This window comes from Sphaerodactylus townsendi, linkage group LG03 (assembly GCF_021028975.2).
Source record: "Sphaerodactylus townsendi isolate TG3544 linkage group LG03, MPM_Stown_v2.3, whole genome shotgun sequence".
In the NCBI taxonomy this organism is placed as follows: domain Eukaryota; kingdom Metazoa; phylum Chordata; class Lepidosauria; order Squamata; family Sphaerodactylidae; genus Sphaerodactylus; species Sphaerodactylus townsendi.
In genome coordinates, this window is record NC_059427.1 from 125,904,190 (window position 1) to 125,930,076 (window position 25,887).

The 25,887-nt window shown below is 44.4% G+C and overlaps 1 protein-coding gene across 3 annotated transcripts in view; it reads right to left on the reverse strand.

Annotated features, from left to right (window-relative positions):
- Positions 1–25,887, reverse strand: part of CYTH1 (cytohesin 1) — a 66,021-nt gene that overhangs the window by 30,194 nt on the left and 9,940 nt on the right. The window contains exon 1 of one of the 3 annotated variants that reach the window (XM_048489640.1): positions 18,364–18,477. The exons of 1 other annotated variant lie outside the window; for it this stretch is intronic. In XM_048489640.1, coding sequence (XP_048345597.1) covers positions 18,364–18,442 — 79 coding nt within the window. In that variant the 5' untranslated portion in view covers positions 18,443–18,477. Of the gene's footprint in view, positions 1–8,366; positions 8,481–18,363; positions 18,478–25,887 lie in introns of those variants that run through there. One more of the 3 variants, XM_048489642.1, reaches the window with a different exon arrangement.

The window sequence follows — 25,887 nt, forward strand, 5'->3', positions numbered from 1 at the left end:
TCAAAACCCACCTCTGCAATGATGCTCTGATGACCCCAGGCTAGTCACTCCCCCTTTAACAAGAATAAGGGACAACCACATCTACCACCCTCCTTGGAAAAAAGGCAGTATAATAATAATAAAATTACACTGCACTAAAACCTCACATTCTGGTTCCAAAACTTGACTCATATTTTGACATTTGCAGACATCTTGTCAGGCTGATTATTCTTGTGCATTTTAAGTAGCTATAAAGCTAAGTGTGACCCCTTTGCTTGTGCCACTCATTTGCAATGAAGGTGGATTCCCATTCTGAGAGAGCCTGATTAGAATCCAGAACCTTATAATTCATCAGCAATTAGTCACCTTTGCTCACTGGTTTTTCCATTTCCTCCTTGTTTCGGGGTATATTCCCTCCACTGCTTGGAGATACATCTTCAACAAAAGACTGTAACTGCCCTTATCCTTATGGATAAGCCCTTCTGGTCCACCTCCTCACCTGTCATCTTCTTTCCAGTTTGGACTGGTGCCTACTGGGCTTCCTTCAGGTCATTTGAACAAATTTCTCAAGGGAAGGATGAACTACTCTGAACTCACTCTTACACAAATTAGGTACTTCTTGACTGACACACCCTCCTCCCACAGGCACTAAGAAAACTGACTCAAGATGCAATGGATTCAGATCGGCACCCAACCCTGGTGTGACATCAGAACCGTTCATACTCAGGTACCTGTCTCAGCCCGCTGACTTGACCATCTTTAGTCCTGATTGCAGATGAGATTTAGATTCCAACTTTATAAAAGTTTTTAAACTTTGGATTGCTCATTTTACAGAAGATAAAGGAGAGGCCAGATTATACCACCACCACCTGTGACCTTCCAAAAATAATCAAGTTTGGGCAGCTGGCCTGGCCTTTGTAATCCAAACATCACCACCTGGCACTTTCCTGTGCTGCCCCTACACTTAACCAACCCTTTTTCTTGGGTGTTTAAATGCATTTTTTAATATTTTAAATGCATTTTTTTCATTCTTTAGCATTCCCTTCCTGCTTTCTATGAAGAAAGCAAGAATTGGATTCCATTCCCCATTTTGTGAATGTGTATACACAACTCGACTAACTAGACACAACGGGACAATACTTAATGCCCTTGTCAGTGACACTTGGTTACTCTCTTGATACATGGCTGAAACTTATAAGGCAGACCACAGCAGCAGATGACAGAGAAAAAGGGGAGAAAGACAACAACCCCAATGAGATGTGAACTTGGGGCTACCACACATGCCGAGGCAGTCATGAAGTGGGCACTCTGATAACAATCCAACATGGCAGCGGTTGCCACTTGGCAAAACTGTTTGGGTACTGCATGAATACACAATGGACGGGTTCTATCATGCAGCCATAAATTGCAAAATACGTTGCCAAATATGAAGTGTTGGGGCTGTGACAGAGAAATGCCACCCAGTCCTGATGGAGAACTGCTGTTTGGCTGCAATGAGGAGGGATTTAAATCGGCCTCTGGGTGGCAGACATGCAGCATGGAAAAATGGTTTGATGGTCACTTACTACTTGCAAGAGCTTCCCATGACATTTAAAAATTTAGTCCAGATCCTCATGTTTGTTTTGGATGTGTTGATCCTACCACAATGTGACATTCTTCTTCTTTCATGGTGGAGCCACCACATGACAAGATCCAAGATTCATTATGACTTGGAGTGGTCTTTAGGACATAGTGAATTTTAGATTTTGCCATACAATCAAGGAGGAACATCTATCAAGTAAGAAAGGTCAATAAGTCACCTCATAGAGAGCTTAGGAAATAAAAGATTAAACATAAAAACCTACTTTTGTTAATAAGTGATGAAGGGAGGAACAACCACAACATTTGAAAATATTTTCTGAAGCCCAAACTTATCTACTATATTGTGAACTGCTGGGTAGGTAAGAAAAATCATTAAGAAAGATGGGGAAGGATATAGAAATGTCTATAGAGCCAAGAGGGCCTGGAAGGTGGATGCCTAACAAAGAGGAAGCCTAAGAAATGAGTGTTCGTGTTTTTATTACCTCTCCAGACCAAAACCCAATGTCAGGCCGAGCAAGACTGGGGATGGGGTCAGTGGGGTCTCTGGTACCGTAAGGGAAAGGACAATTACAGGAGAATACTAAGTGTTGAAGCAAATACTGGACACAGCAGATAACTAAGCAGTTAACAGTAACTAAGGGACAAACTCATAGAATCATAGAGTTGGAAGAGACCCCAAGGGCCATCAAATCCAACCCCCTGCAATGCAGGAACACACAGTCAAAGCACTCCTGACAGATGGCCATCCAGCCTGTTTAAAAACCTCCAAAGAAGGAGACTGCACCACACACTGAGGTAGTGAATTCCACTATCGAACACAATGGACACTCTTCCCTGTTCAGGTGCTCCTTCTTCCTCCTTGACCACAGTGCCTTGACAAGATAAGATTCCAAGGAGCCACGTCAATTACACTTATGTCACCATTACAGCCACAGACTGGAGCTGGAAGCCAGGATAAGAGAGTTTCCTGGATGTTCCAGGCAACAGGCCAACGTCTTTCTGGCCTTCACCACAGAAAATATGGTCAGGCATCCACTCAAACTTCCTCTCAAACAAGCCTATCCCTTAGGAGCAGACCACTAACAACACTGTATAGGTCCAGCAAGACTCTTCAACAAGTCTACAGCAAAGCAAATCCAGTGTTAAAAAAGGGCTTAATGTCTTTGCAGTGTCTGAGGATCATGGTCTATGAGGATAATGGTCTACTTTCTAAAGAGCAGGATCTACTAGGCTAGACATCCATCATTTTAAGCAGCAGGCCAAAATGCTCTCTTGGCTCACAAGCAACCATCCCAGCTTACCACTTCACACAGCAAGCCAGGGTGCTCACTCAATACCCTTTACAGTGATTCTTGACAACTGCACAGTCATAGTGAACAGTGCAATAGAAGAGAATGTATCAAAAGGATACTTGGTAGAATACATATAACCATTACCTACACAAAACATACCAGGACACCACAAGAAAACCATGAACTTTATTTACTTCCCATTTTAAAATACTGCATCTCTGCAACTTGGGTTAAGCAGTTAAACAATCCTACCCACAGAAATTCTACTGGAGGAGATTTTTTTCCCAGCTGACATTCAGTTCCAAGGCCCATACTTCAGAGTACTATTTTCCCCCCATCCCTTTCTTTTCCTTCCCTCCATCATTCCCATTCCCCTCAATTAGTTTGGTTGTAGTGCCATTGGGGTGGCATGCCAAGCACTGATGTGTTTTAATGTATGAGCTGTAAGCCAGTCTGAGCCTGGCCTGGGGAAGGGCATCCTAAAAAGAAAGAAAGCAAGAAAGCAAACAAGCAAACAAGCAAGCTTAAAATCTGGCTCTTCTTGACAAACCATCCTCATGAGAAACATTTGGTGAAAAGCAAATTTTGCAAACTGCCAGAATGCCCAAAAAAGAGATGTTTCAGCTGCTTGGCAGCCAAAACCACAATGTCAAGTAAGAACAATACTGCCACATCCAATGTGGGTGATGCCATGCAGTTTTGGTAAAGAGCAGAGTCACCACATTTATTCCCCGACACATGGCATTAGTAAGTACTATCCATGGCTCTAATAGACAGTTTGGGGGTGGGGATATCACTGAGCCAAAGCAGAGTCCAATCAGGCAGACAACCTTTTCCAAGAGACATGCAGTATTACATGCCAGTCAGAAAGCTGCTCACAGTTCTAGTTACACAGAAAGATAATCCAGCAGTGCAGATATGGGGTTGGTTTGCCTTCATCCGGTTTAAGTAGCACTCAGCTCCCTGCCCTCCACATCAAAATATGCAACCCCGGTAGCTGAAAGGATGCTAGTCCCCAGGTCAAGATCTGCCACTGTAAATACCAGACAAAGGCTACAGGGAACACATGGCATTTTCCGAGGCATAAGCCACAACAGATAGTTATTTGTAGAAGACATCCGATGCAACTGGTTCTACCAGGCACTCTTAAGACAAACTGATATGGTCTGGAGTGTGAAAAATTAGAATTCCTAAGGATCCCTTTCCCTGTCCAGCCCATAAGAACTTACAGAATTTGAAAAGAGCTAAGGCAAAATGACTGCCACAGGAGTACAGCTAATCATATAATGTTGGAATGTTCCAAGCCAGCTATTCTAGAGTGGAGAGGATCGTCTGTTGTGGGACCTCACACACAAATGAGTGATGTGGTGATGTCCTTTCCCATTGAACTACCCTCAACCCCAACCTTAGAGAAATGAGATCAGCCATTGTAAGGCTGTCCCACTTATACCAGTGTTGGCTAGGCTGTGAGTCAAAAGACCACAGCAGACTGTGTCAAAAGCTGCAGTCAGAGTGAGTAGAAACAGCAGCACTGACACGCCCTGGTCCAACTGCCTCTGGAGATCGTCTATCAGAGCAACCAAAGACATTTCCATCCCATGACCGAAATGGGCCCAGTACCGATGTGTCCTCCAGAATGACTGGATCTGTTATGCAGTCACTCTTTCAACTAATTTACTCAGGAAAGGAAGATGTGGCACCAAGTAGTAGGTGGATGGATTGGATGGATCCAATGATGACTTTTTCAAGAGCAGCCTTATCAGCATCTCTTTCATTCCCGCTGGAAAAGCCCCCGTAACTCAGGGACAGATGACTATCAAGGAGCTCATACACTGTCACCACCGGCTTTCACCAGCCATGATGGGCATGGATCTAAGGGGCAAATGGTAGGCTTCACAGTTGCCAGAGTTCTGCGGACAGTGGGAAAGGTGGTTGAATTGGTCCAATATTGGACCTGAAGATGGACAAGGGGCCTCCAGTTCACTAACTGACAGAGTGACAAGCTTTTATCTACAAAAAAGCTCATTAATGCCTCACAGCTAATTACGAATTCTCAATACTTGAACCATCAATGGGGGTAGTCAAAGATCTAATCACCATTAACAATCATGCTGGGTGAGTGGTAGAGAATGCAATGGAGGTTGCAAAATAATCTTTTCCAGCAGTCTTCACCACCACATCAGACCAGAGTCCATCTAGTCCAGCACTCTGCTACTCGCAGTGGCCCACCGGATGCCTTTGGGAGCTAACATGCAGGATGTGAAAGCAATGGCCTTCTGCTGCTGCTGCTGCTCCCGAGCACCTGGTCTGCTAAGGCATTTGCAATCTCAGATCAAGGAGGATCAAGATTGGTAGCCATAGAGTGACTTCTCCTCCATAAATCTATCCATGCCCCTTTCAAAGCTATCTAGGTTAGTGGCCATCACCACCTCCTGTGGCAGCATATTCCAAACACCAATCACGCATTGCGTGAAGAAATGTTTCCTTTTATTAGTCCTAATTCTTCCCCCCAGCATTTTCAATGTATGCCCCCTGGTTTTTGTTCTTGGCCAGTTTGTTCTTGGCCAGTTTGGAACAGGAGCAAAGAGGACGTCAGGGAAAGACCTTGTATGGCTTCAAACAGACAGCTATGCCAGGCCTCTACCAGCTCATCCAACAAGTCACTAATAAGAATCAGATCCCACAGAGCATCCTGAAAACCAATCAGATCCATCAATCTCTGCAGGCAAGCATAAACCAGCTCATCATCTATACTGGGAGGGGGTAAGATACTCAAAAACTCTTTCATGGCAAAATGGTCCAACCATGGCACACTATCCATAGAGATTGAACCAATATTCAGTCCCTTGCCAAATATCAAATCTATTTTGTGTGACTTTCTGTGTGCCCTGTTTGTTATATGGGACTTGAGAGTCCTACTACCTCCATGGAAGGCATGAGGTCCATAGCCCCAAGCACAGGTGACTATATCAGAGTGGACACTGAAATTCTCCAAAACAGGGAACTCCAAGGCCTAACCCCACTTCCAACAAGTTTGACAGGATATTGACTGATGCACTAGGTCAGGGGTAGGGAACCTGCGGCTCTCCAGATGTTCAGGAACTACAATTCCCATCAGCCTCTGTCAGCATGGTCAATTGGCCATGCTTGGCAAGGAGCTGATATGCTGGACCTAATTCAGGCATCTGGAAAACTTACGGTCTGCACTAGGTGGTTGGTGCACCAGTCAGATAGCCAAAGCCTCTTCAGCATCCTACACCAGGCCAACACAAACAACCCTTGGGGCTTTTGGGAAAGGGAGGGCCCTGAAAGAGAAAGTCTATTGCTGTTAACGGACCTAGCATTGCACAACATCAGTGTCGGAGAAGGGATTAAACTCTTAGCATCACCACCGTGGCATCGCAGAATGGACCAAAGGTTAGAAGAAGACCGAACGTTATGTGTTGTAATTTTATTTCCTTTTCAAGACATTTTGACTTTGACCCAAAAACTCAACAAGCAAATAAGCACCAGGAAACGTATTTGGTGAGAACTGAAGCTCAGAGAATGCCAGATCTGCGCTGCAGACTCCTCGACACTGCCTTCTTACCAAAAGCATGCCCATTCTACCAAAAGTCTCTGCTTGCTGTAATTTGTATTATATTTGTCATTTCAAGGGTGGACCAATTGAAATAAGCAAACTTCTTCTCAACTGCCTTGACTCTATATGAAACCAAGTTCTCAAGCACCCAGGGATCACTACAGAGGAATACAAACGCAGTGCTGTTGGCTAATCCAAGAGGTGCTTCCTGCTGAGCCCAGGACTGCTGGTTTTGTTTATCCTTTTCAGATGGGCCTTGATGGTACCATCTGCACGGAACCGGGGTCAGGACAGAGATGGTAAGCCAGAAAACAAGATAGGCTCCAAATGCAAGCAAGCAAAAACTCGTTGCACAGCAACAGGGACATATGGAAGTTGTGATGTGCATTTTTCAAAAAAAAATCTGAGCTGAAAAATTGTTCAGAAAATGTAAATATTTACATATTGTTAGCACATGACAACAAATATACACATACACAAGCCTAGACCATGTAAAAGCACAGGGGTTTGTCTATGCTTCATTCATATTGCACATTTAGTCCATGTAACATGATTGTTTTGCAGCACAACAGCCTCAACAACCACAGATAAACAGACTACATCAACATATGTGGGGGTGGACATTTTTTCCATGGAAAAACACAGCGTCTGAAAACTTTTCTGCCCCACATTACTATATGGAAGAAGCAAAATATATCTAAACATGAAGGGCAAATTGGTTCTGCCCATCAAGCCGATCCAACTTGTCTCTAACACAGGCTGTGAACTGTTGAGGCTGAAGCAGAAAGAGCAGCATTGAGAAATAGCCCTGTGAAATTTACAACACACTGGGCAGACAAACAGAGGCACACCTCACTAAACTGCACTCTAGATCACAGACAATGCCAAGTAAATGTCTCACTTTTGAAGAACCAGTGTGCAACAGCTTCATGAAGAAATCTGTTAGAGAAGTTTACACCCGATGCCCTCAAAAATCCCAGAATGAAATGCACAAGGGAGGGGGGAAAAATCTGGGAGCCTCGAGACCAAGATTGTGGAATGCCAACAGTGTTGCAACAGGTCAATCCTAGGAGCAGACTAGCAAGAAACTTTCAAGCTTGCTCTGATCTGCAGGTCAGAATTTTGTGGGGCTCCAGACTTAAGGAATCTCTATGTCAAGGCTCATCTCACAGGTTTCCCCACCACCCTGTGGTCTGCACTAGTTTCCGGCAATGTTACTTGCAAGATTCCTTGATATGCGTGTACAGAGTGTCACCACCCTGTGAGCACAAACTGTGGGTGGGGAAAGCAGCAGATCAGACCCCAGACATATGAGGAGAAACATGTTGCTTCATTTGCCCGCACACTCAACTCCCAGCAGCCTCTTGGTGCCTGAGGGATGAGGTGGAACCAGAATGGCAGGCAGAGTCTTGTACCAGAGACACGCTACAGCAGGCAGCTCAAGAGCTGCCAACAGAAACTCTCACCCTTCGAGTACAGTGAAAGTCTTGATTCATCCCACCCACAGCAAGAGCAGGGTGTATCCATTCACTTATCCCTCATAATCTAAGCCACAGCTACATCTGTGGAATCAGTTCCAAGCTCTGTACGACACACTTAAGTTGTAAGACCCCTCATTCCATTTCTGTGCAGCAGCTTTAAAGAGCACACACCCCCCCCCCATATGAAAGCACAATGGGAAAATTGAACTCACTGTTGGTCAATAGTCAGCGTCTCAAAGCACTTCTCTAACAACAGTATATTAGGGTACTGTTAGTGGCATAATTACAGTACAAATACATACAGGGAACATGAGCTCAGCTCTTCAAAAAAGTGATCCTCTGTAAGGCACCAGGAAAGACCCAGGCTTCCCCACCACCCTAGACAAACTGAGACTTCAAGGGACCCTTCTGCCCAGTGAGGAAGAACAGAGGTTCCCCTCCATACAAGCTCACCGTTCTCCATTCTAAGTCCCATGCCAGCAACACCAAGAGACTGCGGACCACTGCTGGCTGTCAGTTCAGAGGTAGGGCGGTTTAGCTCAGTAGACACCTGAGTCTTCTGTACCGTCTGCTGCTGCTTCCTGGAATGAGTCAGGTCTCGTCCCAGCCAATGGGTAGCCCTTGTTTAGGCCGGATAGGGATAGGCGTCATTACAACCAAAACGGCAACTGAGATAACCAGCAACGCCCTGTTCCTGTGCTGATCCCCATACAGCTTTAGACAGCCGTTAACCCCTCATGCTCAAGGGCAGAGAGAAAAAACTTCAGTGTGAACAAAGAACAAGCAAGCTGCCAAGGGCTGCGCTCCACAGTAGCAGAAAGCACCACTTCTCAAAAACCTGGGAGCAAAAGAATAAGGATGCCGGTCAAATACTGCCCCTTGCAACACACCTGGACACTGATAAATACTCTAACCCACCAGCTAAGAATTACTAGCCCTAAAATGTCCAGCTTTTGTCTGGACAACAAACAGGACAGGAAAATAACCAAGCTTTTAAAAAGCTTGGGAATGAAGGTAGGTCTGTATCTGAATAGGCACTGAACCATCATGTTTGGAGAATATCTTCTTTGTGCAGATGTCTCTGAAGGCTCAGGGGAGGGGGCTGACAGAAGAAGCCAGACCTTGCCCATTCTTCCATAAATAAATAAGAATAGCCAACCAGGGTGCCGCTTTTTGTATCTGTAGAGGCCCCTTGCTTCCATGCTCCTTCCCCTCGGGCTCTGGCAACTGGAAATACATTTCACCGCACTCATTTCCCTTTCTGTGTACTAGCCATGACGTCCTCCAGACCATTTCCAGGAACCCGTTCTGATCCTTGGACCCCACTGAGATCTCTTAGGAGAACACCCTGGAGAAACAATAGAAGGCTGACGCAGATTATCCTTCATCATGAGGAGACTCCCAAGCAGTGGACCACGTGGGGAAGGAAGCCTAACTGCACTCCCATCCCAAGAAACAGGATGCCTTAGGCTTTTTAGGACACTGTCATTCATATGCTGCTGTTTCTATTCCAGCAAAGTGAATGCTGTCCATAACTGTTCCTTGTTCCTATTCCCGGCTTCAGTCATATGTTCCTTAACATGATTCCAGTGCTCTGGGTCCTGTGTTCTGGTTCCAGACCTGCTGGGACGGCTATATGGCAAAGGTATTATAAAGAAGGTTCCTTTACTTCTAAAAGTCCTAAAAAGGGATTTGTCACCAAATGTAGTATCTCCCATGCCAGCATATGACTACAAATTAAATGTATAGGAGACCTGCCTTCCTCTGCATCTGGTCACCCTAAACAACAGCACCAATACCTTTCCACAAAAAAAAAAAATACAAAATACCATGCCTTCTTCAAAAAGGGGAGTTAGGGGTATCTCTGCACCTTGCCACAACAAAAGGACAAATCAGAGGGGCCCCATGTGGTACCTGTGGGCATCGTGGGGCTCAGAGATACACTTTCTGTTTGCTTCTTCCCCAAAAGCAACCAGCGAATCCAGGGTTTCTTCCAAATCTTTGAAGCAAGTCACCCAGAACTGCCCAGGAGACATCACATTTCAGCCTGTAAGGGTTACCCAATCTGAAGCAGAGGCCTCCATCCAAAGAGGATGGTGCCTTGGAACCTTCCAACATTTTGTGGGATTTCTTATAACTTAGATTGGTACCTGATACTCACAGGTACTAAATGGGGCCCCTCTGATTTGTCCTTTTGTTGTGGCAAGGTGCAGAGATTCAATATGCATGGCTGCCATTTTGTGATTGGCCCATTCCCCGTGACAGACATTTTGTGGTAGAAATCACTAGCAGTTCTAAACATTCCAAAATGCCTACAGGATCAGCCAGGTTACAGCTATTTCCACACTGGAGCCTTTTAGTTCTGCACAGTCAGTCATCAACCACACATTAAATATTTTTTCCAAAAAAATTCTCATCTACACCGAATGCATGATGTTGTGTATTTTACACAATACAAACAAACTGATAAGTATATCCAACAAAGTATGCAGGGAGTAAGTCCTACTCCTGTATTTATTGTTGCACAGACACTCAATTACAAATGTACTACTATTGTAGGAGTTCTTGTAAACTGCACAAACTTGAACAGCAGAATTGCAATCAGGGAAATGTATCTGAATATGCCCTATACTCAGCAGAACAACACTTATGTTATTTACAGCTACTGCTTTCAGTAGTAATTTTCCAAACCTAACAAATGCCTGCGGCTGGCAACCATTGCAGCAAATGTTTGTCATTAATACACAGAATAAAACAATTATGAAGAATGTGTCAAAACAGCTATCATACAGTATGTACTCAATTTCAAGACTAGATTTTCTCCCCAGAATGCCATCAAAAAAGGAAGTTATCTTACATTTGCATATAAGTTACAGTTTTGCGCAATTTTTTTTTGTGTGTGTATAATGTCTTATGTTTTGGGGGAGAGAGCTGTGCGAACTTCTTCCCTCAAAGACTTTTAATAATGTCCTCAAGATATTATATTTCTACTTTGTGGAAAAGACAATTGTACTTTATCTTTGACCCATAAAACTATGAGAGGACAGCATACAGAAGAAACTCCTTAGAACAAAGGCATGTGCAAGAGCCACTCTGCAGAAATAATTCCCTGCTAGCATAACTCCGACAATGCACTGTTTTTGCAAAATGCATTACACATTCATTTTTATGGGAAATGGTGACCTTAACTTCAGGGTATTCCTCCTCCTCTAGGGCTTCTGGAAGTAATGGAAGGACATGCACTGAATCAGTCTAGACCAGGGGTGCGGGAACCACCTGCTGACTCGAGGGAGGCATCGCGGCCTCTTCTGCCCTTGCACTGTGGCTCCATGAGCCGAGCCATTGGCTTCATCCTTGTCCACCCTTGTCCAGCCAGCCAGCCGCGGGCAGTTGGTGCGCCAACTGGGAGCTAGAGTGACGCACCAACTACCAGCGGCTGGCTGGAGCCGCTGCGGAGCTTCCCCACTCGCCCCACGCCCGTTCCGGTAGAAGCGAGGCGAGCTTTCCGGCGGCTGCGAGGCCGAGCCACTGGCCTCATCCTTGCCCGCAGCCACTGGCAAAAGACAGTGCCGGACGCATCCATCTATGGCTTCTCAGAATGGCCGAGGTAAAAGGTAAAAACCCCCAATATATATAGTGTTATCTTTATTTTAAATGTCAAAAATTACTTGCAGCTCCAAGTGTTTTCTTTTCCCGTGGAAAACGGGTCCAAATGGCTCTTTGAGTGCTAAAGGTTCCCTACCCCTGGTCTAGACTCACCCTGCGAATTTGGCTGATCTAGTGCCAGATCTTACCCTGACAGCTACTCCAAGCAAGCCAAGATGGCACACAGAGCAAAAAGCTTTTTGAAAAGCAATGACTTTAAATGTGGCCAATAAAAAATCAAGGAAAGATGTGTATCATCCCTGCCCATAAGTATGAACCACATTCCTGTGAGCCTTAAAAGAAGAGATTCTGCTCTTTTTCCATTATCAGGCATTCAATGGCTGATTCCATTAGAACAACATTTTTTCTTCTCTGCCCACCACTATACCCAACACCTTCTGTATAGGCAGCTAGAGAGCAGCTATATAGGAAATAAGCCCCAGTACAGAAATCAAAATGCACTTGTGGAAATCATACGCAGTCACTGAACCATTCAAAAACTGCTCCCAGGCAGACCAAGGAAAGAAGCAGAAGTTAATGAACAACTCTTCCTGGGTACCTATTTGGTAAGGGCATAACAAAGTACTGCCTTTGTCCCCACCATTTCCTAGGGCAGGGGTAGGGAACCTGCGGCTCTCCAGATGTTCAGGAACTACAATTCCCATCAGCCTCTACCAGCATGGCCAATTGGCCATGCTGAGCCAGCGACTTGATAGGGAGCTCTTCAGGCTGTCTGGAAGAAACATGAGTTCTAATCTAGAACTGAAAGAAAGGGAGAAAAAAAAAAAGAGGGGCAGTGGCAGTGTGATCTAGGGCTGAACCCACATAGCAAGAATTCTCCATTTCCATGCAGACACATTCACATAATCCAAATGGGTGCAGTGTGCACTTTCTTTCACCGGTGGTCATTTTCTTCTACTATTGAAGGCCTTCAGAGGATTTTAATTGGCCTTCTTGTTACAACAACCTATTGTCATGATCCTCTGAATTCTCCAGGAAACAAGACAAGGAAAATAGTGCTGATGTGGGCCATACCTTCTAGAATACACACTTTATCATCCAGACAGTTTGGTAACAGACTTAGGCTGCATTATTTCCAGAAAGATAGTACCAAATTAGGCTTGAGAAAGAACAACTGGTGATGGGGAGAGTGGATAACGTTGTGTGGATGCTCCCTGCCCCGCAAAAACCCCCAGCTGCAGTATGTGTCACAAGACCAGGTAACTTTTTCACAGTATGTAAGTCACATCAGGGAAAAAAATGTCTGTCAGTGGTCCCCAAACTTTTTTCACTTGGGTATTAGCACCCCACCTCCCTGAACTGTATCCTCATATTAGGATTAGAATTGAATTTTTTTTAAAAAAAACTTAACTTTAAAATGATGACAAAAACTGCAGTTTGCAGGGAAAACGCAGAACAACCACCTCAACGCTGCACAAAAGCAGCCTGTACTGAAATATCCACACGGAGGAGAGTAAGAATCTGCAAAGAGGCACATATGCACTGCAGAGGAATGTTTACCAAAGAAACAAAACTAGGGAACACAGGATTTTCTCAAAATTAAATAATGAATGAAACTCCGTGGGTTAATTTCAAACTTTAGACTTGTATTTTGTCTTATGTCATAATGTACCTTTTCCCTCCATTATATATATATTTCTGCATACCCACAAACGTTTTGGCATACACCCCAGGGGTACGCGTACCTCAAGTTGGGAACTACTCATCTATGTGGATGCAGCCTAGAACAGGGGTAGGGAACCTGCTGACTCTCAGATGTTCCAGGTTCAGGAGTACAACCTGGTCCCATCAGCCCTCTGTCAGCATGGCCAATTGGCCCATGCTGGTAGAAACTGATAGGAGATGCTAGTTCCCTGTTTATCTGAGAGCTGGGGTTCCCTAACCCCTAGAATGGACCTGATAAACCTCTCTGAGCTTGCCTTGTTAAGGAGTCTCAAAGCAACTTACATCCCCCTTCTCTTCCTCTCCCCACAACAGTTTATCATCCTATGGCTTCCCACCCTCCTACCCCTCCTCTATTTTCCTGTTTATGATGATTGGAAATTTATTGTTGTTTTAACTTATGAGACTTTTTAACCACCATCTGGATGTGTTTTATAGATAAGATATGTTGCTGGATATGCTGTGTCTAAATTTATTGTATTTACTACATGTCGGAAGCTGCCCTGAACCCCCAAGGGAAAGGACATCCTATAAATGGAATTTTTAAAAAATCCAACACCATGTGAGGTGGTTGGGGCTGAGAAAGTTCTAAGAGAACTGTAACTAGCCCAAGGTCACCCAGCAGGCTTCATGTGAAGGAATGGAGAAACAAATCCAGTTCTCCAGATTGGAGTTTGTCGCTCTTAACCACTACATCACATTGGAATAAAAGTGGAGAGCTACAAGAGCCTTTATTTTTTTAAAAAGGAGGGACTGTTAGGCAAGACTTATTTTGGAAAGGGCCTTGGCATTTCTCCTTGATTTAAAATAGGGTCAGACACACATGCAGAGCTTCCTGTTAATGAATTTTTGCCCGGCAGTACAAGATTTTAAGTGCCCTACAAGAACTTCCTGCTTCGGGCTGCTACTGATACCACATCCTGTTTTCCAGATGACAGCCACCTGTTGTTACTGCCTCACAGTCAGGGAACTTTCATGCGCTCAGAAGGTCCCTAGTTAGGCCAACTATTTAGCAAAAGCACCTTCTGCTCCCAAACCCCAGCTTCTAAGGTGGAGGGTACACAAAGAATTACCCACTGTCTTCCTCCCTTTCAAGCACAGCTGAAGCATGTCAGCCCTCACAGTCATGCTTTGCCTGGAGCCTCTTGATTGCACAAAGTAGAGGCCGAGTTTCCATGGACACCATCTGCCTTCAGCTTTCCCCAGCTCTTGCCAAGTCAGAATCCCCTTCTGTTTCACTGTTGGGGATGCAGATAGCTACGGTCTGGGAAATGGCTCTCCCTAACATCTGTGGAGGTAGAGGGAACATAGCAATCAGTAGCTCGGAGCTCCCTTTTCCCTCATGAGAAATGCCAGCTGTGCCCACTTTCCAAGTCACTGGATGATGACAGAGAGCCTTCTCCTAGTCCAGCATGCCAGCCATGGCCCAGTTCCGCAGTGGTGCCGGACAGCACATTGCAGTTCAGCCAACGGTTGCAAAGTTGGTGTCACAGAATTAATAATTAAACATTTAGACAATATTGTAGTAGATCGTTATCTGTAAGAGTTAGGTGTCTGTGAGCTTGAGTTGCACAAAATGTTTTATCAGACTTAATGAAAAGATAGCTTGACTTTGCAATGTACACACCTATGATTTAGCTGTCTCCATGCTGTAGAGTGGTGTGTCACTTCAATTCTCCCCCTTTCTTTGCATTATGCATCTAGTACAAGATTTTACTTCCTCCATGCTGTATTTCAGGCTACAACCTGTAAATCATGAATTAATATTCCTTCAGTACTGCACACCCATACAAGGTGCCTTAAAAAGTCTGATACTGTTCTTAATTAAATTGCAAAGTTTCTGACCAGAAAATTATTTTAATAGAATTAATATTTATTTTAAATACAAACTCCTCCCAAAAAACTGGGACTCAAGGTGGGTATCGAAGAAGAAGAAGAAGAAGAAGAAGAAGAAGAAGAAGAAGAAGAAGAAGAAGGAGGAGGAGGAGGAGGAGGAGGAGGAGGAGGAGGAGGAGGAGGAGGAGGAGGAAGAGGTGGATTTATATCCCCCCTTTCTTGCCTGAAAGACTCAAAGGGGCTTACAAACTCCTTTCCCTCCCCCCCTCACAACAAACACCCTGTGAGGTAGGTGGGGCTGAGAGAGCTCAGAAGTACTGTGACTAGCCCAAGGTCACCCAGCTGGCGTGTGTTGGAGTGTACAGGCTAATCTGAATTCCCCAGATAAGCCTCCACAGCTCAGGCAGCAGAGCGGGGAATCAAAACGAGTTCCTCCAAATAAAAGTACACCTGCTCTTAACCACTACGCCACTGTTGCTCCCTAATAAAAACAATACAATGCATACTTAATAATAACAAAAATAAGATTAGATTAAAATTAGATTAGATTAAAATGATATTAAGGGAAACTGTGAAACTACCCACAGGGTAATTTACCTGGAAGAACCATGTAAAGAGTTCTATCTTACAGGCCTTACATTCCCAGGAAGGCACGGGCATTCAAATTGTCTCTGGAAGGTGGTTCTGCAACAGCAGAGCAGCTACTGAAAAGCCCGAGTGGCCCGAGTGGCCATTAGCAGGACATACCCTTGCAGGGGTCAGGACATCTCACAAGATCAACTGTGCTGAGTGAAGCTGCCACATGGGCTCCCAACAGGCATGTAGCATACTGGCATGCTTCATTTGTGCTGCAACATTCTGATTTCACTTCCTGATAAAAGTGGAAGTTCTTTCGATGTGTCTGAATGTTAGACCCCAGTCAGCTTAATGCTGAGAGTTCCCTAGTTTTTGTCCCAAAACAGCAAGCCATATGAACCTCATTCAGACCACGGCGGGGAGGGGTTAACCCACTTCCTGAGCCTGAACTAGCCTTGCACCAGTGCTGCTGGTTTTGTGTGGGCCAGACAAGCAACAGAACCCACATGCTTATCCTAAGAAAGCAAACACTGCTTGTGCAGTTCTGCAGTGTCACTGCAGGTTGAGAAAATAGTATAGGAAGAAAGTTTTTATACACACACACTATAACGGGTCCGTTCCAAATCAGGGTCCTGCACACTTGCTGTTAAAAGAAAATACCTGGGAGGTCCAGATGTTACATCTGTTGAAGAAAGAAAAGTTGGTTCAAAACCTGTGTGGACAGGGAAGTTGTGAAGGCAAAGTGGAGTTAAGATGACAAGAGAGGCCAGGAAGGATGCCTTATCACCTCATGGCTGGCCAGACCATTCCCAGTACCTAAAGCTAGGTACAGAAATCATCCTTTCTCATTTGGTCTATATAGGGTTTGGGGACTTGCTTTTTTTAAAAAAAATGTGAAGAGCTGGGTGCCAAGAATGATTTGGAGAGTTGCTAGCTGCTCTAAAAAACTTTCAGTGGGTGTAAGTTCAACTCATCCATGTAAGTTCATCTTACGATAGCAGGCTTGGTTAAAAAAAGAAAGGCTGCATCTATAGCTGAAGTATCTTAGGGGCCGTGGTTGTGTGGCTAATAGTAGACTGCTCTCTCTCTCTCTCTCTCTCTCTCTCTCTCTCTCTCATCTTTCCTTTCCACATACGAAAAAACTACAGCCAGCCAAAGCAGTCTCCTCCACCCAACCGGTTTTATTTCTGTGTGACAAGAGGCATAACCAATGCCATCTGCTCAGATATTTATACTGGCACAATCTCTATACAAACAGGCAGACATTTATCAGATGAAGCTTCGCCGATCACTGCATTATCATGCTTGGTTAAACTGCACCTGCAGAACTTCTATCTGCCATGCAGTCAGACAATGCAGTACCAACCCTTCCTCCTACTGACAATTCAGACAAGATCACCCAATTATGCTGCTGGTTTTTTATCTTCTCTGTACAGTTCATTTTATTGTGTATTACTGCAACTCAGCCACTCATTTCAGATTATACAAAGCAGGACTTCCCTGTTTCCCCTCCCACTGAAGTCCACTGAGCCCCCTCTCCCCATATGGTTGCTGTGGGCCAACAGATCCTCACGACCAGCTCTGGGGTAAAGTGGAGGTCTGCAAGGGGAGAAACCAGTAGAAATCTTCCAAAGATCACGTTTCCAAACACTAAGGCGCCATTATGTCTTTAAACCACACCACTGATTTTACTTCAATCCATCTCCCACTGGTGAGCTAGCTAGTACATTTTTAAAAGAAAACAAAGAAAGAACAGGGTAAGAATGGAGAGGGTTCAAGAACCAAGAAGCAGACTCTATTAAATATAATCTCAGCCTATCCCTCATATACCAAAAGGCAAGATCTAAATTGCTCAGCCAGAATTCACAGCCCATTTTGGCACATATGAGGCTGGGGAGTATGCACTCTCCCTAGAGGTCAAGCAAGAGGTCACAGCCACAGTCCCACAGACAGAAACCCAACCTAGTCAGCATGAGAACAATCTTTTTCCACCATGAGTATTATTTCAGTCACCCATGCAAGAAAAAGAAAAAAATGTACACATTCATGTGTGAAGACAACACTAGGGAACTTTTTTTTTTACAATATTAATGAACACACAAACATATATAGAGAAGTAAGTATATAACAGGTAGTGTCAGTAGGAGAAATGTCACTTGTAATGCGGCCCTGGGTTTGTATTCAATGCAAGCCTTGAAATTCTCACACAGAATCTGAAGAAGAAATGGTTTGTTCCCACAGTAACTAAACACACTTTTAATCCAGAGATTTAATCCAGAGATCCACTGCACTTTTAATCCAGAGATTTGTGTGGATACATGAGAACAGACTATCCCAGCTTCCCATCCCAAATCACCAATGCCCCTTCTGAGTTTACAAACTCTCCGACAAAACACCATCTTGGCTAAATCATCCGGCACTGAGCCTCAGGAAGATGCAGTGGGAAGCTACATGCAGCCAACAGCACCAAATCCATGGTCCAGACCCCTGCCCACCAGCAGCCATGACTCAGGAGACACCAGTAAACTATTCCTGCTATGACTCACTCTGCAAAAGAACTTGGCATCAGAGAAGGAAAAAAGGAGAAAGAAAGAAAGGTCATCGCAAACGACAACCCTCCCCCATACATTCACTCTCCCCCCCTGCCTGTAACTCAAAACATTATTGTCATCAGCAAGTGTCACCTGAACAGGATACATAAAGTACTTACCTGACTTACTGGCTAAGGCAGAGGGATAGAGAAGGAAGGCTTGGAAACTGGAAGCACAAAGCTCACTGACTGTGCCCATATCGACGACTTGTTACAATGCCCTCTCAGAGGTGGGCAGGTGATGAAGCCTTAAGGTAAAAAGAATGGGCCTAGAACACAGCCAGGAGGCTGGAGCCTCTGGAGGGCCAGATCTGCAGCACCAAGCTACTCTGCGAGAAGAAGCAGCTGCCACTTCCTCTTCCTAGCAGGAGTCAGGGGAGAGACACCAATCGAGGGATCCCCCAGTCCGGCTGGAGCAGAAGGAGAAGTAGAGGCTCCCACGCACTGAGGCTGGCCAATCCTAGCTCCCTGCCAGAAAATTATTACTAGTACTGTGCATCTGATGAGGCGCACAGAGCCACTTACAGGGCAATTCAGTTTGGGAACTTTTTCCTAGGTGCTTCCGAGGCTCCACCCCAGCCACTCCTCCCAGCTGCCCAGGGGAGATTTGGACAAGGGGTATTTTTAGGTTGGTTTTATCTGGCTGCATCATTAGAGCTTTAAGCATCTAGCAAGCTGGGCTGTTGCATAGCAACAGTCACTGCATAAAGGGAAGGTGTATGCCACTATAGCGTATACAGACGCCAAAGACTGTTGTGGATGTGTACGGAAAGTGCAAAAAAGCAGCATGGCTGGAGCTGTAGAATGAGGAAGCCAGCAGGACTCTCGCTTCCTCCTGTCCAGCTCTATAAACTGAAATAAGAATCAGGACCATGTGGATCTTTCTGGTGGACCTGGTCCAAGACCACTTTTTCAAGCAGTGGGAGATAAGACCCTTTCTCCAGGAAGGCAAGATTGGTCAGCTGAATCTGGCCTCCTTCTATTCAAAATTCAAATGGCAGCATGAACTTGTGTTCTGCAAAGGCAAACTTGGCATTTTACCGGTGCAGGATTAGGTAGTCTCTTTTAAAGTTTCTAGTCCTCATGGTAACAGAAACATTAGCTGAGAGCTTGGATGGAAAAAAAGAGGGGTCTAGCTAGCAGCTCCCGTTGTCACAGTTGCTGGCTTCCTTGTAACTTGATGTGAATTGTACAAGAGGTATTCTCTGCACACCTCCACAAACAGGACTTTCTACTACCTTTCATTATTTAGAAAATGTATATGTCAACTCTCAAAAGTCCTGTTTGAGGCAGTTTTCAACCAATACAACACAATAAATCAATTCAAGAGAAAGCCACTAGAACAATCCACTCACACACACATGGCAATGCCATTTAGACAAGACAGGGCATAACACTACCACAATACCCATCAAGCAGCTTAAATTAAGATTAAAATTTAAGTTCTTATCAGCCCCAGAAGATGAAGTCTAGCCAGCAAAGTTGAGACTAATACTCCAAAGTTGAAACTAATGCTCCATTTCAAAGGCTGCAAAATCTTAGACCTTGACAAGATTGTGGCAGCAGTTGTTTCTTCTGAAACACACAATTCAGGCAGGAAACACAACCCCTATTACTGTACAGTTACACGGGACAAACCAAACCAAAGGGTTTAGGGAAAGCGAAGAAACCAGAATCAGGACTACAGAGAAGCCACGTATGGGACCTGTGTGCTGGATACTGCAAAAAAATCACATTATTTGATGATGCTTGGGGGCTGATTCTTGCACAATCTGGAGAATTTGTGGACAGCATCTTGACTCCAGATCAGGCTGTACAGGAGCACATCTGCTTGCTGTGCCACCCACTCCCACACCTCGCTTCTCTTTCCCCAGAGACTGCAAGAAGCTATTGCCTTCAGAAACATCAGCAGCTCAGTGGTACCACATTGACTAGAAAATGAAAAAAGCAGGTGCAGAGGGAAATAAATTCATCACAAATCCAACACCTGCACACAATGACTCTCAAACAATTTCTGCTCTTCCAAAAAACAGACTTGAGTCTCACCGGATAAGGGATGTGTGCGTGTTAGAGACTTGTGGGGGAGGTATTGTCGCTGTGGACTTTTTTATTATTATTACCTTTTGTTTTTATGGCCCTGCTCTGCAGCAACCTGAACTTGATTCTTCACCTGCCAGCCAATCCACCACACACTGGCAAGAGAAAGTCTTCTGAACACTAGGACCTGAACAATCTGCTTAAAATCTGCTATTTTTCTTTAGTAACTTCTGAGCCAATGATGAGTTCTGCAGATCTTGAAAACGTGCATGCTTATGTGACTTTGGGGTTGTCCTTATAAAGGTATGACATGGATTTGTCCTCATAAAGGTATTAGAAAGGTATTATATGTCTACAGGGAGAAGTGGCAAGCTTAGCTGTACAAATGTAAGCGTATATCCTCGTAGAGAGGTATTCCTCCGCATATCCCAGGATGGCTACTAAACATTGGAACAAGACTGCATTAGGTAGGCAGCAACATCGGTCTCTTCCTGTCTTAAAGATAGTGCACACAATGGCTTTCTCAACCATGGGATTTGTTCCTATCAGTCAACAGATGCCAGAACAGAATGCAGTGAGGATGAAGGTAACATACAGCCTTTACAACTTTATGAACAGTGGCCCTCACTCTTCTACGTGATCACTGCTGTCCATGACCAGCTCCTGCAGAATCCTTGAGCTGGTATTGACAACACTATAGAGCATTCATTCTAAAACTTACAGACCAAGCACTCTCAATCTGAAAAAATCCAAAAAATAGAAGACGTGGCCTCTAGATTCCTCATCTATAGGGGAATTCCTGCAAGGATAGCTAAAATTCAAACTGTTTAAAAGAGGAAGTCTAAAGATATCACACTTTTGTACCACTTTATTAAACTTTGGGTCTGTTGAGCTTGTAATGAAAGATTAGCACAAAACACAAAACTAATCAAATAATTTCCTTCACATACAATTCCAATCTGATGCTCAACCAACTAGGAAAGTATTAAACAATTGTTCACAAATTAACTAACTCAAGACTTTGACAATTAATACCTTTAACACAAGGACTTAACCCCCCCCCCCCACCAGTTTATGCATTATCATGTTGGTTGGTAGCTGAGAATTAGGTAATTTTGCACTTCCCTTTTATGGTGCTAGCTACACGCTATTGGACATAAATAATAGTGAGAAGACAGTAGTGGTGCACAATTTTACTTTTTTTTAAAAAAGAAAAGAAAATGCCTCTTTGCAAGATGGAGAAAGGGAGGGAGTAGCATAGCGAAGCAAGAAAGGGAAGTGACATCCAGTTTAAAAAAAAATCTAGCATTTCCCTTGAAATCAGCCTCATGCACTTCAGAAAGGCCCACAGCTCAGCTGGAAAACCCCTCATGGATTATCATTTAAGTTTTGGAACACTACGTCTTCATCTCTTTTAAAGCATGCAATACAAGTGTCAAAAGGAGTTTCTTCCAAGAAATACACACCTTTTCCTGCCAGTTACTCAACCAGGAATTTGAAGCCCCCACCAAGCTCATCTGTCGAACTGCACAAACAAAACCACTGCAAATAGGGAGAGAATGGAGTTGCAGCACGCATTTCAGCACCCATGGCATTCTTCCCCCTTCTTGTCTGATGAGCCCTCACTCAGCTGGCATCACTGCTGGTGATAGTCACCCTAATAAGTCACAGTCTCCCTGACAGAAGCAGCTCAGCACCGCAGGATAGCAATTCCCCTCCTTTGGAACAAGTTTTAAACGTCTAGCAGATGCTACTTGAAATAAGGGCAGCAGATATTTGGATTATCCTCTTTACCCGACCTACACACATGCTTTAGAGAGGGCACAACTAGAAAAAAGGCTTTTTAAAGAGGGCTAGACCTGCCTGTCTTGACAATTTTGCCCGGGCTGCTGGAGCAGATGCTCCCCAACAGACCACAGGTAACAAGGGCTCCCATTCTGCGGATTAGCCTCAGAAGCAGAGCTCAGGGAGTCTATAATGACTTCAGCCACCAAGAAACCGGGGGGAGGGAGAGAAAGAAGAGATCGCTCCAAGGAGTGGCAGGACGGCCCTAACGAGCAGCCAGAACTTAATGAGCAGCTGGCTTGGGCTTTAAACTGCACATTCAGTAGCCCAACATGAAGACCTGGGACAAGCACTGTTGGCCCAGAACTGGGAACCAAGACTGTGTAAACATAATGAGAACTGAAGTTTGCCCTTCAGGTGCCACAGCACAGACCAAAATAAAAATCTAGACCAGTGATGGTGAACCTCGGAGCCCTCTCTGTGGGCACGCACACACAGAGTTCGTCATGTGGGGGACGGAAAATCACACACACATACATCTATGCTGGCCTGGGCCACTGAGCACTACGTGTGTGCATCGCGGTGAGAAGGGAGGACTCGGCTGGCGGGCCTGGTGCCTGTGCTCCGGGTGGCTGCTGCCCGGGGGGGGGGGGGGGGCAAAGGAGGCAGAGATGCTAGAGAGGCACAGAGCGGTGCGCGCGGGACTTGCTGGAGGCTAGACCATGCTGGCCCCTACTCGAGTGGGTGGGGCAGAGGAAGAGGGAGCCAACCTGTTTTTTCTAAACTAAAACCTCAGCATTCAGGTTAAATTGCTGGGTTGGTACGTTACGATAAATAAGTGGGGTTTGGGTTGCAATTTGGGCACTTAATTTCAAAAAGGTTCGCCATCACTAATCTAGACCCATAAGAGCAATATGGGAAGGTCAGCAATTCCATTAGAGTGCCACAGCAACGGGAGAAAGTCCATAGGCTGGACTCCACATGTCTTGTAGCACCTTAAAGACTAATAATATTTTATTTGAAATAGAACCGGCTTTCACAGATATTGTGTAGATTCTTATAAAGCAAACACTTTAAGAAAGAACAGGGAGCAAAAACACACAGGAGGGTTAAGTGGCCCATGAAATGCAGAAATGTGAATATATAAAATCCAAATCTAATCAATATAAATGCAGATGCCATTTGCTAGGTATGCTAAACTAGTTTTCATTTGTAATGGGTGTGGTTTTCTAAGACAACCTTTATTTTTATTTTATTTTTGTTGCAATAATAGACTAACGTGACAGCTCCTTCAAAATTATTCACCTTGACATACAACTTTCAAAGCATTACTTGGATCTGAACTGACAGCACCTTGTATCACACATAAACTAGATGAGAAAACCAAAGAACATGTTACATAAGCATAGTGAAAGAGATTGCCCTCAGTGAACTATTATTTGATAGGATACTCCTACTCCCAGATGTTTAAAAGTATCCTCACAACCTGTAAAACACTGTAGATAGATACCATTCTGGAGCACTACTTCTAAGATGACATTGGTTACCTGGAGAAACATTGATCAAGACTTCAAGTCCTACAATTTGACAGTAATTTTTAAGTACTTTACGACTGGGAGCACGTACTCTTACAAAGGTGTGTGGCTGTCCCTGCCGTTTAAAGAGTGACACATGGCTATTTACCCAAAAAGCTACACAACAAGAAAACAGGTAGAAAAAGAGTTGGTATTTATACTCCACTTTCCCCTACTGTAAAGAGTCTCAAAGTGGCTTACAAACTCCTTCCCTTCCTATGCCCAACAACAAATATCTTGTGAGGTAGATGGGGATAAGAAAGTTCTGCAAGAACTGTGACAAGCCCAAGGCCACTCAACAAGCCCAAGGCCACTCAACAGGCTTCATGCAGAGAAATGGGGAAACAACCCTCATTCTCCAGATTAAGAGTCTGCTTCTTTTAACTACTACACCATGCTGCCACAGATGAAACAGTCAATGAACAATCAAGCCCTGGAAATAAAATTCCAAAACTTTACCTTTGCAGTGCGTCTTTATTACATAGGCAAACGGATTTGAAACCTAACTAAAAGGTATATCTACCTGTCCAAAGAACCTGGGAAGTGAGAGTTTTAATACCATACTGAGATACAATTCCCAGGAAAGCCGGAGTGGGCATGGTGTCATTCAGGATGGTTAAACAATAGAATTACACATTGTTTTGTCAAACACACATTACTATGCTCTTATTGCCAACACAGAATGAAATGGGAAAGGGTAGGATCATTATTTGTCCAATGCCTGCTGATATTTCATTACAAATCCCTGCTGGATTAGATCAGTAGCCTGTTTAGTCCAGCATCCTACAGTCAACAAGTTGCTTTGAAGGGCCAACAACACGGCATAGAGGCTGAGGCTTTCCCCGAAGCGTCCTCCTGCTACTGGTATTCAGACATTTAGAAGAGAAATTTCAATTTACACCCCACCTTTCTCTCCTGCTTACAGTTCTGACAAGGTCACCCAGCAGACTTCATGTGTAGGAGCAGAGAAACAAATCCAGTTCACCAGATTAGAGTTCATCTGCTCTTAGCCACTACACGACACTGCCTCTGAACATGGAGGTTCCCTTCAGTCACCATGGTAGTAGTCACTGACAGGCCTATCCTCCATAATGCGGTCAAGGTTTTTCTTTAAAGCTGTCTATCCCGGTCGCCATCACTACATCCACTGGCAGTGAATTCCACATTTTAATAACTCATTTAGTGTAAAGTAGCATTTGCTTTTTGTCTACCCTGAATCTACTTCCCATCAACGTCATTGGATGCTCCTGAGTTCCAATATTTTGGGTGACAGTGAGCAGCTCTCTCTGTCCACTCTCTCCATCCCATGCATGATTTTATAAACCTCTACCATGCCCCCCACCCTCACCCCACAATTTACTTCATTTTGGAACCCAACCAGGAGAAAATCATTTAAGAATCCTCTGGGTGGCACATCTGCAGAACACAATATATGCATGGAGAAAAAGGTTAATTACAAACGATAGACAGCGGTTACACATGTGGTAGAACGCAAATGCTACAAAGCATGACTGCATAAACGTAGTATATAATCCCCTTTTCATATAACCTTTAAAAAGATTACAGAATTATAAAACTGTACGCAAATGTCCAAATACAAAGGAGTCTGGTAGTTCTCCTGTTCCTTTATCATTTCAGTGGCTTCCCGAGTACATATCCTCCGGAGTCCTCTTTAAGCGACTGATTATAGAAGTCCAAAGCATGCACTCTTTGCTCGGCAGCTCTCATTATTCAGCTTGCGAGAGCTGATGCAGGATATTTAGACAATGATTTTAGAGCTGCAATACTAACCGAAGCAATCCTGGCCGAATGCTCTGGTTGTGTTTGATTGGTTGGAAGCCGTTAAAGAAACTCACCACTGTTATCTAATGAAAAATGTTTGCAGAGGAGACTCGCATCAAAACAGAAACATTACCGGACTCCTGGGAAAGAGGATTATATGCTACAGGGGATGGGGACGGAGGGGGGGGGGGGGAACTGAGACAGGGACAGAAGGTTAAGCATTCCCTCACAAACATTCTAGTCTCTTCTCTATATATTCTCCCACCAGATTAGCATCCATGAGCAAAACATGTGGCTGGGGAGACCTCAGATGCATTGCTCCACAAGGTTTAGCTCCATCTCCAGTTAGTGGTGTAAGAGCTTCCCTTGAGGCTGGCTTGGTTGCCCTCCCACCTCTGGAGAGAGGCAATGCATTCTCCTTCGCCAGTAAGAACATGTGCAGCATTAGAGCCTTTCTGCTTCTACC